General features: G+C 40.5%; 1 protein-coding gene across 2 annotated transcripts in view; it reads left to right on the top strand.

Annotated features, from left to right (window-relative positions):
* Positions 1-5,736: 5,736 nt before the first annotated feature.
* Positions 5,737-17,470, top strand: part of vps41 (VPS41 subunit of HOPS complex) — a 44,739-nt gene continuing 33,005 nt past the window's right edge. Inside the window, exons 1-3 of one of the 2 annotated variants that reach the window (XM_049011719.1) lie at positions 5,737-5,799; positions 6,659-6,697; positions 12,318-12,425. In XM_049011719.1, coding sequence (XP_048867676.1) covers positions 5,779-5,799; positions 6,659-6,697; positions 12,318-12,425 — 168 coding nt within the window. In that variant the 5' untranslated portion in view covers positions 5,737-5,778. Of the gene's footprint in view, positions 5,800-5,844; positions 6,131-6,658; positions 6,698-12,317; positions 12,426-17,470 lie in introns of those variants that run through there. The other variant, XM_049011730.1, reaches the window with a different exon arrangement.

Below are 17,470 nucleotides of genomic sequence, written 5' to 3'. Positions count from 1 at the left end.
TCAACCAATCTGGGATTTCAACCACCAACCTTCTGATCACAAGCACACCATTGTAACACACAGAAGTACACAACACCCCTATTAAAGTTCCCTTACAGAAATTCCCCAGTGGGAGTCATACTGCGGTAGCTCCCACTAAGCTAGGCAGGTCAGCTCAGAGACCCAGCCCGGCCAAACCCAGTAGCCCATGGGAGGCCGTGGTTCACCCCACCTTACTTCCCCTGGGTCACCCCATTGTCAGAATTACAGGGAGACGTAGCAGTCCGGTTAAGGAATATGAGGTACCAATTAGAGGCTTGAAATGTGGATGAAAGTGCACCATTGGTGTTTCACAGCATATTATGCAGCTACACTTTCAGCCACCTTCTTGACTTCCAGCGCTGTGTTTCTGTGAGACAATGCTGGTGTCTGTGTGACTGTGCTGAACGGCAGTCAGTTTCATCCACTTGTACCTCTGCGGGTTAGGACAGTGTACCTACGACCAGAAGGCCGCTGGTTCAAATCCACGACTGTGATCGGGAGGAGGAAATGGATTCCCTTCTATGACTGCTGGTATCTCTGCAGCATTTATTCAGTATATCTTACCTCATTGCTTCGTAATGATCATTTGTATGATATAATTTAGATTCTAAGAACGCAGAAGAAATGTTATTTATTACTCATTCAGAAGACTCTAGTTCTAAGAAACTGAGGCAGAGTTAACAAACAACGACTTGTCAAAGAACAATGGATTGACTACAGCTTCCAGTGCTAACCAGAAATTGGTGCATGTAGAGAAAAAAGCTATATGAACCTACTGCAGTATGTCAGATTAATGTTTAAAAGCACCATGTTGATCACTGAAAATAGTCTCACTTTTGAAACATCTGTACGATTTGTACATAACAATGTACCACCACAAGAATATTGCCTAGGAGTCCTTGATGGTGAAGGCTATCACGAAACTGCATCATCATTTCTGTTTTACCACAGCTAACCTACAAAAACACATAAACATAAAGATGGATATACTATGCAGCTATGATACACTAAGGGTAGGTTTCAAGAATTTCATCGCGGAATCAATAAGGTATATCTTATCTTAGATGTCAATAAACACAACCTACTGAGGCCATACTTCTTCAGATACAGGTCACTGTACAAGGATCTTTATCATTTCACACTTACCTATGAGTCTAAAATATCATAAATCGAGAGGAAACTGTAATCGTTGAGATACTAGGTGGATCTTTCTTCAATGCAGTATATGTACACTGCATTTTCACTGTATGTACATTCTGTCCCATACACCCCCCTGAAGGCTGACTGTACAGCTGGCTTTCCTTGATTAATGATTTCCAAACAGCTCTGGCTAATCCACCCTGGTGATTATGCAGCTTCAGTCACAGGCTGTTCCCAGTGGTGCTGGTGTGATTGTGTCTTACAATACAGTGAGAATGAAGTTAAGCTCAAATAAGCTATAGACTGGAAAAAAAAAACATTGATCTGAAATCCTGAAAGGTTCAAAAACACACATCTATACAAGTCTTGTGATTTCCTTGGATTGCAGGTTCCAGCAATTCTATCTATCCTATGCAAGACAAAGGAATGCATGGACTTAACAAACTAAGTCACCAAAGTCAGTTAACAAGCTTCTTCACTCACCTGTTGCAAATTATTAATTTTATAAAAACATTTTACTTGACGGGACACATATAATATAGTATTACACTATTACTTATGTATTAATTAACCACAAACTAAGTCTTAGTTACATATTAATCACATGCTAATTCATCATTAATGAATCTTGATGCATGTGTCACCTCAAGAAGTTACTGTATTTGTTATTATAGCTGAATCCTGAAAACCTTTGCGAACTACTGAAGGAACAAGTCAGGGATCATACAAGCTAAATTCTGATCTCATATTTGTTCATCATTAATGAATCATGATGCAACATTTATCCCAAGCAGTTACTATATTTGATACTATATCCGTTAATTCTGTAAACCTCTGTGAACTACTGAAGGCACTACTAAGGAACTGCTAAAGGAACAAGTGATGAATAACACAAGTGAAATACTGATCTCATGTTTGTTCATCATTAATGAATCGTGACATCTTACTATATTTGTTCATAATTTGTACTATAGTAGTAACTGAGTTAATACTAAGTATTTGTACCCCGTCAGATAAAGTGTTACGAAAACGTGTCTGCCTTCTCTCCCGGTCCCTGCCTGGATACAATTCCCTCAACGTTGTACCTAATTTATGCTTTTGACATACTCAGAGGGTGCTGCTCGCCAGCTCCAGGTCATGTACACAATGCCGTAGAGAGAGAAGCCTGATGGCACGCCCACCCAATTACTGCATCTCCAGCACCCAGCCGTTCTCAGGCATTCCAGCCAGTGATTTATCTTGAGTCAAGGGGCTGCTTGCTGATCTTTCAATTAACACGCCGAAGCCCGCTGAGGAAACCACTGGAGGGAAACAAACAGAAATCCGCATGGACCACACGGCGGTCCAGGTGGGCTCACACGTGTTCATCTCTCTCCTACAGTCGCCAACTAGCATGCAGTGCGTTTGTTTTACTGCGGACCTGAGGTGACAATGACAAATATCATAGACCCAGACCAGCACGAGATGCCCTCCTATTTATCCAGTTTAATAGAGCTTGGGGTGCAATTTCGGATCAAATGTCTCTCCTGGGGCAGCTTGGAATTTAATACTAAACACAAACAGAAATAACACTCACACTTTACATACTTTCTGTTTTTTATTCAGTGTCGTTACTGTATCTGCATACAGAATATTCTTGTGTATATACTGTATTGTACATTTAATATTTGTATTAATATTTACTAACTCATACTGCATATACTGTATCCATATATTCAAAAAAGAATATGTGACCCATCACCATGAAATGAGTCTTAAATCTCACTGGTAGAAATACACCCATAAGACTCATTTCGTGGTGATGGGTCACATATACTCAGTAACAATAGTGCCAAAGAAATCAATCCATCCATCCATCCATCCATCCATCCATCTTCTACTGCTTATCTGGGTTTGGTCACGGGGGCAGCAGTCTTAGCAGGGATGCCCAGACCTCTCTCTCACAAAGAAATGCAAAAATGAAAAATTAAACTGCTTTCAGCTATCAAAAACCTGTCACACATATATAAAAATGTTAAATCTGAAACAGTGGCAAATTATGCAAACTGAGTCATATTTGTGCTGCAAGAATCTGGGACATCGGGGCAAAGTAATTCCCAGTGTTTTTGGAGAGTCTGTCTACAGATAGTCTCGACCTCAAATCAAAGTAAGAGGCACTAAATCAAGTACAGAAACCTTCTGAAGTCAAGTATATCTCTGAAATAGCACGATCCTAGCGTTACTAGACACACCGGTCTGTCCGAGATAGTGCTTTGTTACACACATTTGTCTTTACTCGCCCCCTTTATGCTTCAAAGGAGATGTAAACAAATATCTCAGGCAGTCCCTGACCAATGCATCTACACTGTTTATTGGTCTGAACAATGCAGTAATTTGTTTTGAAATCAAGGCAGCAAGGTATGCTTTACAAGGTTAAGAAACTAGATTTTAAAATCGTAGGTTAAATCCTACGATGATAAGTCATCTTCCATCCAAGTAATATCCTGAGACCTGAGAGTTGTGGTTCTGACATTTTTGTCAGAGATATATGACTTTTTATATATGAATCCATATATGAAGAGTAGGCCACCTCTCACATGTGTGATATTAAACAATAACTACGATTATAATACTAATAATAGTAATAATAAAATCAACCTTCACGCACAAATAAATGGGAAGAATTTGATCTATATGGATTACAGGAGTCAGCATTTACTTGACATCATCAAATAATAACAATAATCAAATGATTATATGTTGAAAACACTTAAGTATTTTACAGTTAAGATTAAAAATTGTTGTGAGTGAATGATGTGTGATTGTGCCCTGCGATGGGCTAGACCCCTGTCCTGGGTTGTTCCCTACCTTATGCCCATTGCTTCTGGGATAGGCTCCGGACCCCCCGCGACCCAGTAGGATAAGCGGTTTGGAAAATGGATGGATGGATTAAAAATTGTAATGTTTAATTATGTCAACATCTTGTTGGTCATCTGGTTGAACACTGCAGTCTGTGCCACATACGTAATACTAACAAACAAGCTTCCATCCATCCATTTTCCATACCGCTTATCCTACTGGGTCGCGGGGGGTCCGGAGCCTGTCCTGGAAGCAATGGGCATGAGGCAGGGAACAACCCAGGATGGGGGGCCAGCCCATCGCAGGACACAATCACACATCATTCACTCACACATGCACACCTACGGGTAATTTAGCAACTCCAATTAGCCTCAGCATGTTTTTGGACTGTGGGGGGAAACCAGAGTACCTGGAGAAAACCCCATGAAGACATGGGGAGAACATGCAAACTCCACACACATGTGACCAGGCGGAGACTCGAACCCGGGTCCCAGAGGCGTGAGGCAACAGTGCTAACCACTGCATCACCATGCCACCCCCAAACAATATTCAGTATTTCAAAATTCACACTACACAGACACCTGCTCTTCTAAACAGACGTAGAGATACAGCCTGATAATTAATTATATGTGTTCCATCCATATGGAAGTGAACAGTTCCTATGTGGCAACTTGATATAATAAAGATACATGAGCCATATTTTCTTGTGAGACTTTGCTTGAGCCCCCGGATGCCACTGAAGGCAGCAATCATGTGCGTTGATGGTTTTACTATTATTCTGTTGCAGGGGCTTGGCTGTGCAGGGTGGGCATTGATTCAGATATCCTTGGATCAATTTATGCATCTTTCAAATACATTTTAAAGTATGACATCTCTTAATTAGAAGAGAATGTAGTGCAGATATAGGACAGGGCTTATAGCCAAAGATTCTGAAAGTAATTACTGAAGAACTGGAAATATTCAAATCAACACTGAGTACATTACCAGGAGGGCAGTGTTTAATAGGGGGTAATGCGTGGGTCTGCAGGCTAGGATTCCATAGTCAGTGTTGGATTTATTGAGGACACTATTAAGGAGTCAAAAAAGGTTCAAATGGCATAGCTGGAAAAGTGATGTTACTGCTGGGCCCTTAAGCAAAGCCCAATCAGTCCAGGGATGTGGTGTAACCCTCCTTTCTGACCCTCATTATTTTTTAATTTGGGTAAAAGCATCTAAATAAATTAAGTGAAAATGCATGTGCCACCGTTTCCAATCCTGCTATGGTCACCTCTATAGCCTGGCTGTTTCATTTTGTGCTGTGAGCAACCATTGTTAACTGAATGAATAAACTATTCACGTTAAATGACGGCAACGGTGTAAGACTTACATACTTAGTTTGTGTTTACCTAATCATCTTTACAAAGTTGCACATCACGCCGAGAAACATTCTTCTCTCCAAGTCCGAATATACTCCGGTTTCCCCCCACAGTCCAAAAACATGCTGAGGCTAATTGGAGTTGCTAAATTGCCCGTAGGTGTGCATGTGCGAGTGAATGGTGTGTGAGAGTGCCCTGCGATGGGCTGGCCCCCCATCCTGGGTTGTTCCCTGCCTCGTGCCCATTGCTTCCGGGATAGGCTCCGGACTCCCCACGACCCAGTAGGATAAGCGGTTTGGAAAAAGGATGGATGGATGGAAGTCCGAATAGCGGAAATGACTAGTTCCGAAGAAAAACTACAAAATCCAGATTCACCAGTTGCCTGTACTTCCTGTTTTTATCACATGACTTCTCAGCTTTAATCATGGCGGAAGCAGTGGAGCAGGTAAGCCTTTCAAAGCAGAGCTGCAATGTACACGATAAAACGTTTAACTTACTATTTTCTTTATTACTGCAGATGAATTTTGTTTTTATTTGTTTTGCGATATATCTGAATATTTATGAAGTGTTAAATTTTAGTGGTTGTGTTACGTTAGCTACAATGAATGGTCGTATTTGGTTTTATGCTCCTAATAACGAAGAAAAGGGAAATACAGTATTTGAAAATACCTGTGTGGTAGCGAAATCATTTATTTGTTTGCGAGTTCAAGTACTGATCCCAGTTCTAGGAGGATCTCCTCCTTGTACTACTGTTTGGGATTTTCATAACGTGACAGGTCAGTATATGTGATATTTAGGACAAATGCTTAATAAGTGTCCGATTTACGCATCATAGACATGAGCGGATGCAAGCTGGATATCGATAAGGACTCCTAGCAGGCCTATCACAACATTGGAACGTTGCGGTTTCCAGAAAGATAAATTATACGGTTGTTTGGGTAATAACTGATGGATGCTGGAATGGGTATATAAGCGAGCTGGTGGGTTCGAAACTCACGCTTCTTAAAGTCTAGCTATTTCAGAGGCATACGTGCTAAAATTGTAATATTTATACTTTCCGTATAACATAGCATGTTGCTGCTAGGTTACCAAAACATATTGAAATGGTCTTTTCTCGAGAGGAATTGATTAATTTCGTTTAATGATTCTCGTTGAATAATAATTGTGCTTATTAATACACACTGTATATCGGTACAGTTATTTTTACTTAGTCTACAAATTTTAGTGTATTAAATGTAATCAAAAGATGAGTTAAAAAGTATTGTATTTGAAAGATGTAAGGGTAAATTTCTGTTCTTTTTTAGGGAAGGAAAACAAGTGAAGATTCCACAGATGAGTCAGAGGTAGGAATGATATCTTTGCATTACACTGCATTTGTTCCCACAGTAAATATTCCAGATTGGGAATCTATTGTTTACTGGCTTATAAGTACTCATGCATTTACTTTCTTGGAGTCTTAAGGACTTGGCAGTATTACAAAAAAATGTGGTGCGAATCAATCATTTTACCCCATGAGTTTGACATTTTTATCTGAGCAGTTTTAGACCTTTATGTTGGTAAAAAGAAATACGCCGGTATCATTGACAGGTTGACAAACTATTCTGTAGTAATATTGAATCAAAGGTTTTGTTGCTTTTATTGTGCATGAATGAAGTTTTTTATACAATGTTTCATAATGATTTTTTGCTGTGAAAACTTTTTTTTTGTTTGTTTGTTTCCTTCAATGTTTGTTGACGTAATATGACTTGGGCCCTAGGAGTCACTGTTTATTGTATAGCAACAGGCAGGGAATACATTTTCTAAAGCAGTTTCCATGGCAATGCCTTACAAAGATTTGCAGCATCGCAGTGGTCTCACACCATGTGCCCTGGAAACGCTCGCACTGTCTAAATGGCACGCTCAGGAGTGGGGTGGGGGGGTCACCTAGGCACTGCCGCAGCACTGCAGGACCCTTCCGGGTGTCCGTTCACTGCGCGTGCATGAAGTCACAGGTGTGCCTGTTTATATTCCATTCCGTCCCTCTTCTTCCTGTCACGGGAGGTGACACCCTGTTTACCTTTCTACCCCCTTTAAAGGAGCATCCATCTGTGGGCAGGTGGCTCTAGATGGGGCCATTCTTTGAGTTTATGCGGGGCAGGGTAAGGTGTTTTTATGAAAGCCATCATTAAAGGTGTGTGAAGCCCAGGACAAGTGAATTTTTAACATGAGCAACTGATATGGGTAAAGCAGGAGACACAGGAATGATACACTCATTTCAATAATCCATATTTATGGAATTTGATCAATTTTTGTTTGATGATATTCATTTTGAAGCTGTATTGAATTACAGAAATGTTTTATGTGGCTTTGAGCTCTAAATGTGGATCATCACTATAGAAACATGGAAACAGGTTTATTGCAGTTTAATATTAAGGTTAACATTAAAGCACTGTTTAAAATATGGAAATTATTTAAAAACACTATTTTAATTTCTCCATGCAATTCTCAATCTCCAATACAAATATTTATATTTATTATTATTATTATTATTATTTTACATCTGTTGGCTCAGGTGTTGAATGTATAAGATTTATATAAGACAATCGATTGTTCTTTCTACACCACAAATTTGAAGATGCATTGTGTTTTTGATTGACTGATGTCCTGCATTGTTCAATTGCTGTTTTATGTCGAGAAACACATTTTTTTTTTCCCTCTCCACATACTCAGTATGGTGGCGGCGTGAATCGATCCATTTTTTTTCTTTCTCCGAGATGTGGAGCCGCACCAATCTAGTTAATCCGGGGTATAGGGCCTGAAATGATGCATTGTGCTGTCTCTCGGATCGCGTGAATCCGCGCTCCCCGTTTCCGGGGAGAAGCGGCGGCGGCCGCAGCATCCCGTGGCGGACTGCCGGGACGGCCGAGCGCTTCGGTGTTAAGCAGCTGGATCCAAGGTCACGGCGGCTTGGTCGCCAAGATCAATGGTTTTCTGAGTGAGCGGCACGTATGCGCCGCGTGTTTGCGCAGCTCGGCTTGTCCGCGTGGTGTTTGAACTGGCAATCACGGAGACGCGCTTTATGTTAATGACTGGATCTTAGAAATGAGAGGTAAAGTGATTTTTAGCGCGTTTGTTGATGATTTTCTGCTGTTTCCCAGTTATAATGGAACAAAAAGGTAGTTAACACTATCATTTTTATTTTTAAAGTTTCCAGCACTCTGCTCAGTTATCCATAAAATTTCACTCATATTTATTTAGATTTTTTTTTGTCCTCCTATATGTCAAAAATGTGCTCTGGTTTTGCCTAGTTGTCATAGAAACGCCACCGGCCTATCCTCACTGCACTGATGGCTACGTTTGAATGTTTTCCAGGATTATTAAAATTTAAGTTAAATTATTGATCTCTTTTCTTTTTTTTATGCTCACTGAGTTTTACCCTTGGTACATCTGCTGGGCTTGAACCAGGGCTATAATCTCAGAGTTTTGATTTTAAACTGTCAACTTTTAAAGCGGCATCATTCACTCTAAGCTGCTAAAAGACATAGATTTCTATATATATATTTTAAAACAAGTGACTGGATTCAAAGGATAATGTGCATCAGCTTTCCTCAGTTTCTGAGCCGGTCGCTGTGCGTACCAGGGCTCCCGCGGTCCGTCTGATGCACTAATTGGTTCACCTTGACGACGGAACCTCACGCATGAGCCCATCTGATGGAAGGAAGGGATTGGGAGAGTCTCCACATTGTTCTGCACCACTGAATGCTCCTGTTACTGCGTGCGTATGAAGTGGTAAATAAAATATAACATGTCAGATCAGCAGCGGATGGAGCTTCCTTTTAGTGTTACACGGAATGGAATGTCAGGAAGATGCGCAACAAACGAAATTCAGGCCTAAAAACAATGCAAAATAAATAAACAAGTTTCCTTCAAATGAAATCTTGCCTGTGGCTGAGAAACCCCCCCCCCCCTTCTGAAATCCACAAGTGCACCCCCTCTGCACACATGCCCTGGAGTTTGAGTATCTCTCTTTTCCATGCAAACCTAGTTTACTTTGTTTTTATTTTTATTTATTTTTTTCTGTACGGTTGCGTCCGTGGTTTTGATTCCATTGCCTCTGTGACGGAGGTTTTCATCACACTGACACAGGGTGGAAACATTGTGGGTTTGCTTCATGATGGCAGGATGTCTGTAGGGGATGAATCGTCTCCTCTTCCTCTCTCCTGCGAGGGAATTCGTCGAATCACGATCAGTGTTCGGTGTGTGTTGCTTTGAGTTATGGAAGGAAATGCCCTTTAAATTTTTTTTTTGGCAGATGAACCTCTAATCTCTTTGAAATACTTCAGAATAATAAGCACAGCCAATATATCTCTTCTCATGCTGCAGTAATAATTGCCACTCGGAACCAAACGAGTGGATTCTCATCCTCAAACAGAGGTTCCCAGAGAAAAATATCCTTTGCATTTTGCATGATTTGTGTTTCATTATATAAAATTTTATAATCATTATAAGCAATTAATCTTAATAGTAGTTGTTTTGCCATTATATCAGCTAGTTAAGGCACAGTGCTACTATGTATCTGTGTAATCACAGACATGCAGCATGTGATATGCTATGTTTGTAAGCGAATCTGCATAAAACCCGATTACTTTGAAGGGGCTCTTTTGTTTTTGTGTGTCTGGCTTTTTTGAGATGGCTTGTTCATTTTTTTTGGTGTCTAGGATTGGTAAAAGTATCTCTTGTTTGAACATGTCCTTGAACATGCTCCTCATCAACTAGGGGCATGGAATAGTCACTCAGTCCTCCACTGTGCCAGTATAAAATGAGTTGTGTGTCCATTTTAAACTTTGTAAGGATATTCAGATTAGTCATAATTGCCAAAAAATGCTATAGGTTTGAGTTATATCTGACAATATATTTAGAGAATGCATTTGTGGGGGATGGGGGAGGGTGTATGAGTGTGTTAGCACTTTGCTCCTGTGACCAGAAAGTTGCTTCTTCAAATCCCAGGCTTGACTTTGGGTCCCTAAGCAAGGGCCTTACCCTTTCCATTGGTCCAGTGACTGGCTGAACCTGTTTTTTATTTGTTTAGATGAAAGTGTCTGCGTATTAAATCTGAATGCAACTGCAGATAAGCTAACAGTTTTCAAGCGTAAGCAGAAATCATTTGTTAAATCGGGTGCAGATTTCATTAAAGTCCTATCAGTACAGAGGAACCTGACCATGATGTGTGGTTCTGGAGCTACTGTTCAGAATGTTTCCATTCCTCAAGTGAAGGAGCATCTGGAATTTAAACTGGTCACGTTTTACTGTCATCTCTCACAAACATCAGCATTTATGGTCACTTCCGTTGGATGAAAACATTCTGGTAAATGTGGAAATGATGTGGGGCTGATTAGCTTAGTTTTACAGCAATGCGGGCTGTATTTTGAATGAAAACAGCCTTAACGCGAAAGATGGATAGATAGATGGATAGACAGACAGACAGAACAGTTCTGCTTTGTTTGTTTGCTTTGGTTCTCTCTCTACTTCAGCTTACAGTTGGGCTTGCTGGGAATGATGTGTGTCTGTCACCCTAGTTAAGGGAAGAGAAGTAAAAAAAAAAGACAGTTTGCCCCCAGGCTCTATTTAAAAATAGGAAATTACACTTATCCACTCGTTGAGCAGATGGAAAGCTGTAAAATGAAGAGAATGCAAAAGTTTAGATAAATAGTTATTTTCGAGACAGGAAACTTTTTTTTTCCTCCTCTCTTTTCTCCCTCCCTTGTCCAGTAATGGCTTTGTAGACCATGACAAATGTCCAGGCATTAGAAATTTCATGTCTGGCAGAAACAGGAAATAGACATGGAGTTGGGTGAGAGCAGAGAAAATGCTTTTGAAAATGAAACCCTTTTTTTTCCCCCCGTGGTGTTTCATACTGGTTCTGATTTCGGCTACCTTTGTTTTACTGAAGCACCTCGGAGATAACTCTGCATCCCTGGATAAGCAGGCAGGATTGTGGCACTTAAGCGCGAGGTCGGCCCTGTGCTTTTAATACTGGGGAAATCTTATGGTGTGGAGCGCCCTGTCAACAGCACAGTGAGTCATGTACGATTAGCCGGAGTCAATAAGTAATATTAAAGGGTCGCGGTATGGATCAGGAGCCAGGATAATGGAAGGGTGTTTATATAGGCAGGGGATGTATTGGACCTCAGAGTGGATTTGATCAGAGTAGAGTAAAGCTTCCAGTGAGGTATGGGATCAGGTGAAACAAGAGGGGGCAGATTTGGGATAGAAATAAAGATGAAGGTGTGGATGGTACTTGGCTGAAGCTGTGAGCCCCCCCCACCCCCCCCGGAAAGGACTAACTGGCCTGTGTTTTGCCTGTTTCCAGTCTCAATGCTTCTCTGCTTTTGTCTTATGTATGGTCAGAAAGATTTTACATTTCATAACACAACTACCAAGGAAATGTATGTACTTTCACCGCGACACCAATGTCAGTGTGATGAAAACATATTTCATAGCTGTACATCCATGATATTTAAACAGGTAATTCACATCTTATTTAATTTATATATTGGGAAAATACATACATACACTGATTGCGGGTTGGGTCATATAGGGTAAAACAGTGAATCCAGAATTTAAAACACACACTTTCAGATATGGGTGAATCGCGTTTGACATTCCATGGCTAAAATAAGATTTTAAGTAGTTGATCAATGGATGGATGGATATTGGTACCGTGGAACTTATGTAAATACAGTATAAATGATATTTTTGCATTAATACCTCCAGCAGTACATATTGAACCATGACTATAGCAGTGAAAGTCAGATCAATATTTAATCAAAGCCTCAATCAAGCCGTGTTAATTAGAATCTCCCAAAAAAATGAAGCGCAACATATGATGCTGAATGTGTCAGGAGAACAGGACTGGGCCATGCTCAACTTGTTCTCCTAGGTCACACTGGTAATGAGCCTATCTGTCCCATGGGTGTCTTCCAGGAGGAGGAGAGCGAAGAGGAGCCCAAGCTGAAGTACGAGCGTCTGGCCAATGGCGTGACGGAGATCCTGCAGAAGGATGCCGCCAGCTGCATGACGGTTCACGACAAGGTGTGACCGCTAGCGCCGCCCTTCTGGTGTCTGGGTGGATTTTTGCATGTCTGCCGTAGCTTTGCTAACATGCTGTCTCTACGTTGACCAGTTACAATAAATAGAATTAAGATACTCCTCCATTAACGACCTACCCGTTTAACGACCGCCCGGACTTGCATTATACGCTGCATGAGGACGTTGGCCGTGCGGCAGCCGCAGTGTCTCAGCGTCAAGCAATTGTGCAAATTAACACAAAGTAATCAAGCTGGAGTTTCCTTGAGACCTTTTCATTATTCAGAATAAATAAAAACACTTGCCTATATTTACAGCTTGCAAGCCTAAGTAATGCATATTAGAGCTGACTCTACTCTGTTTACTCTTACACAAGTATGCATGCACCTTTCAAAGCAACATGTGCGACAATTGATTGTTGTAACGGCGCAAATGTGCGTGTATTTTATGTGCATTATCGCCGCAATGACAAGATTTTTCTGCCATTTTTATTCTTGTACTGCAAATGAAGTACGAATAGCATATAAAGGTTAAAATGCACAATAATTTCTAGTCATATTAGCGCAAATGTACGTGGGAATGGAACTCTGTCGTTAAGTGAGGAGTGCCTGTATTTAAAAAATTGCAGTTTCGAGGTGCTATTCTGATAAATGTTTCTGTTTGCAATACCCCTGCGATATACAGCTTTACTCTATAATCGGTGTGTGTGTATAAAATAAATATATATGCACATAATGTACGTATGTGTGTGTGTGTTTGTATATATAATAAAACTACATGAAAGTATATAGTAAAACTATGTATTCTCTGTATAAATAATAAAATAATCATAAACCGTGAAAGCGACAAATTCAAATTTAATACAGTCATCATGTCTGATCTAATCATCATGAAAGAATGATGCAGACAATTCCTGGCACCTGTATTTTTAGCTTTGCTGTAAAAATAATTGTGACTGGTATGGAATAAGAAGATGGCACCTTCCTGAGTTAGATGCTTGGAACGATGTAAGACCTTTTATAGCTATCAGCCTTGATTATTCTCTTGTTTTTTTACATCCTTCATAAATGTGTCAGGAATTTAGTTTTCTCTGCAGGCAATAGGAAAAAAAAATTATTAAAGAATGCCTTATTTGTATGATACTGATGAATGTTATCTACTTTTCAATGATGTCTGTATAAAGTTATACTGTTGGAGTATATTATACTTAGATTTAAGAAATCAACTTCAGTTTATTTGTTATTGCAGTAATGAGCCTTTATATCTTCTTTATTTACATTTTGAAACGTGCACGTCTCAGATCTTATGGCCTGATCGTGATGTTTTACTCCGAATGCACATACATGGAAAAGCCATCGAGCTCCCCGTCTCTCTGACGCAATCAGCATGCTCGCCTGCAGTTGGTGCTCGTAGTTGATTTGCCAGCCTCCTCTCTTCTTGGACAGTTGTCCCTCTCTCTTCCTCTTCTTCACTTTTTAAAGCATCACCTCTTCCAGCCGGGCCCATCTGCACAGGACGGCTAATCGCCATGGCGCCCAGTGCAGTCGTGCAGGCCTGGGCGGCGGAATAGTCACACCTAGTTATGTCTCCTCGCCTGATGTTTTATTAACTACTATTGATTTATTTTTTTTTACCCGGGGGATCCCCCCCCCCCCCCTATTTTCTTTCTTCTCCTCCATCCTGAAAAAGGCAACCTCACCAGAATGAAAGATGCCATCGAGGGACTGAATCACCAATGAGTTTCTTTCACCCCCCCCCCCCCCCCGCCTTTTGTTTATCTGTGTGAGCCTTAGTGGGGGTGCCAGTTCCTGACCATGCACCTCGACCTGCTAACGCTCCGTTTAGCCTCTGAAGTTGCTTCATATTTTAAGTGCCTCAATCGGAATTTCATTTGAGAAATTCCATTCCGATAAATCCTTTTAAGACCCCCTCTTATGCGCAAGGCTGCCCTCCTTATTTATTTATTTTGTCTTTTTTATTTTATTTGGGAGATTGTCGGGGCCCCTGCTTGACATGCTTGGTTGTGCCTGTAAATATGAGCATTTCATTATAAACTGCAGTGAGGCATGGTATGGGGAGACAGAGAGAAAGCGGGAAATGAGTCGGTGGGTTGGCGGGGGGGGCATGGGTGCAATACATAACCCCCCCCCCCCCCCCCCCAAAAAAAAAAAAAAAATGGTTTAAATTTCCTTCCTTACTGGCTAGCATTTAGCCGACTGCACCCCTGACAGTGGTGGCCTTCGGGAAGCGATTAGCTTCTACGTCTGGAATCGACCAATAGCAGGCAGCAGAGTGGGGGTCATGGCCCATCAATGTGTGCCCAGGCTGTCCCCAGCTCACGAGGAGGCGTTCATCCATGATGATGCGTTGGGTGAAGCTGATTTTAAGTTTGGAATGTTTTTAAAGTGATGCGTGCTGTGCATTGCATGGCGTAAACTCTCTAAGAAGTATCTAGCCTTTTTTAAAGATATTATTAGGGATTTTCTTTTATATTTTGTATAAACAACTTTATGAATAATTCACCTGTAATTGAAATAATACTAATGGCAACCTAATATAACTGGTAATGTCCACCTTTCGATTACTAGCTACCTGACCTCAATAGGTTGCAGTTTTGCTTAGCTTAGAATCGGTTGAATTGGTTAGCTTATGTAACTTTCAGTAGTTTGCTGCATTAGGGTGCAGCTTTTATGGAAGAATTCTTCCTAAATCCTGACTTAGCTTTCCTTTTTCAGATCTGTTTGTATAATTTGTCTGTCATATTATTTGTCAATTTGCTGTTTTTATGGCTAAAATGGTATTTGACCCAGTATTTGCTCCAAATGCTTATTTTTTTAAAATATATTTACTTGAAACCGAGCTGTATTTTATATGCATCGGTGCGATGATAACATCAGTACATAACTAACTATAAACGTGCGTACAGTGCACGCTTGTCGTGATTGTACTTTATTAGGTCTGTTTATGTGTTTTTCAATTAAATTGCAAGTAAATGCTGAGCATGTTTTCCATATCAGTCCTTTGAAGCTGAATGTACTCATTAGACAGATGCTGAAAACCTGCTATGATTTATGCTTGCTTGCCTGGCTGCTTTACACCTACTTGTTATTACGCTGCAAACGGTGAATCATATGGCAGCACGTAAGCTGGGTCAAGAGGTTGTTTTATGTCTGATTGACCGTAAGAGAGGCTAAGCCATGGAACCTAATTGATTTTGGTCGGGATGTGATTGTTGGTACTAGACATGGTGGTTTCAGCATCTCAGAAATGGCCGCCTCCTTTTCACGTGCCTCAATGTCTAGAGTTACACATGATGATATCATGAGCAAAAATTAACTAGTCAGTGGCATTTTTGTGGTCAACAATGTCTTGTTTGTGACAGAGGCCGGCAGGGAATAACCACACTTTAGAGCGAACAGCAAGGTCAGGAAGTACAAATATATCAGCCCAGTACAACAGCAGTGTGCAGAAACACTTCTCTGAAGACGCACATTGGGTTTTTAAGTGGTTCTGAAGGCAAAAGTGGGTTCTAACCGGTACTAGCTTGGTGTACCTAATAAGGTGGATCCTGTCCGGAACTAGCTAAGTATACTTAATAATGTAGTGACTCAGCACATTGACTGAGGACGGAGTGGTGGCTCTGAGACTAGGGCTCTGTGTAAGCAACCGGAAGGTTGCTGGTTCAAATCCCATGAATGCCTGGAGTGATTCTACTCCTTTGGGCCCTTAAGCAAGGCCCTTAACCTGCAATTGCTTCATCCTGGTTATGATGTTAATCTACATCCAGCCCTATAAGGAGGCCCTCCAACTTACAGGGAACAACTTGGGGGTTGGTAGCAGGATTGGCACGCCAGCTACTGGAAAAAAAAACTCACACTGCTCCATTCGGACTAGTGTGGTGCTGAGGTATTGCTCGCCGCATGGCTGCCCTCAGGTTGTCATTCTTGGTGGTTTGTTGTGTGACGGATATGGCACCGCACTGTAATCAGTGCATGCCCCTTACCTCTCCTCTGAGCATGTATCTTTGGGAATGGAAATGTGCTTTGGCTAGTTTGGATGGGTTTTGAGGAGGATCCCATACTAGGTTGGTAAACTGATAATTGGTTTTATGTACTTGCTATATCTGTGAAGGTTTTCAAGCTGGAAGATCCCAGAAAACATTCTTTCAATATAATATTTTTTCTTGTTTTTCACCTTGTTAAATATAATCTTAAATAATAGCTCAATTTTAATAAAAGGGGCGCAAATACTTGCTCTTAAAGAGATTTTTAACGATTATTGTAGTGATAATTATTCTTTTTCATTGCATTCCTGTAAATAAATATGTGAATTTGCTATCTACATTCTGAAACTGAAATTTTTTGGTACTCGTTTTTGTACTTCTAACTATTCCTGTGAGCTTTTTCAACTAAGGAACAACATATGGTACACCATTTGGTTGATTTTAGTCCTTTCTAGCATCTGAATCCAATAAATAAATTAATGGAAATTTAATACAATAATCAATTAATCAGCTATTGTATGACTTCAAGATAACAAACAGTAGCTTAATGGTATAATTATTGCTACCTTTTAGGAGGTAAATGTTCTCTGGAATCTTTGCTTTGAACCTGTAAGCTGATGTTGCGGCCAGGAGGCCAGAGGTCATAGAGGAGGGACATTGAGGGGTGATACATTTTCCATTTTACGTACTTCCTGTAGGTTTTGTATTTTCCATGAAGTCAAGTGAGCAGGTCGTGGACTGAACAGTGGTAAAATTTACATGAAACTTAAGCGTAATTGATTTAGCCAATAAAAAAGGGCGTTTTCCCACTTTTACAGAAAAAGAAAATCACTTTGTGTGATTATAGGAACATTTGCTGTATCTATAAAGGTTACGCATTGTCATACCTGTATTGTATCGCTGGTATGATTTCAGAATTGAGTTTTATATGGGGGGTTAAGCTATTTTTTATTTTGTTACCTTAAGTATTCAGTTTAATAAAATATTGGTTCATATTTGAATTATCCTTTGTGTACTGGATTCATCGCTGGCCGTCCAACTGAAAATT

Source organism: Brienomyrus brachyistius, chromosome 1 (assembly GCF_023856365.1).
Source record: "Brienomyrus brachyistius isolate T26 chromosome 1, BBRACH_0.4, whole genome shotgun sequence".
NCBI classification, from domain to species: Eukaryota; Metazoa; Chordata; class Actinopteri; order Osteoglossiformes; family Mormyridae; genus Brienomyrus; species Brienomyrus brachyistius.
The sequence above is the reverse complement of the archived record's forward strand: the minus strand, read 5'-3'. Positions and strand labels throughout refer to the sequence as shown.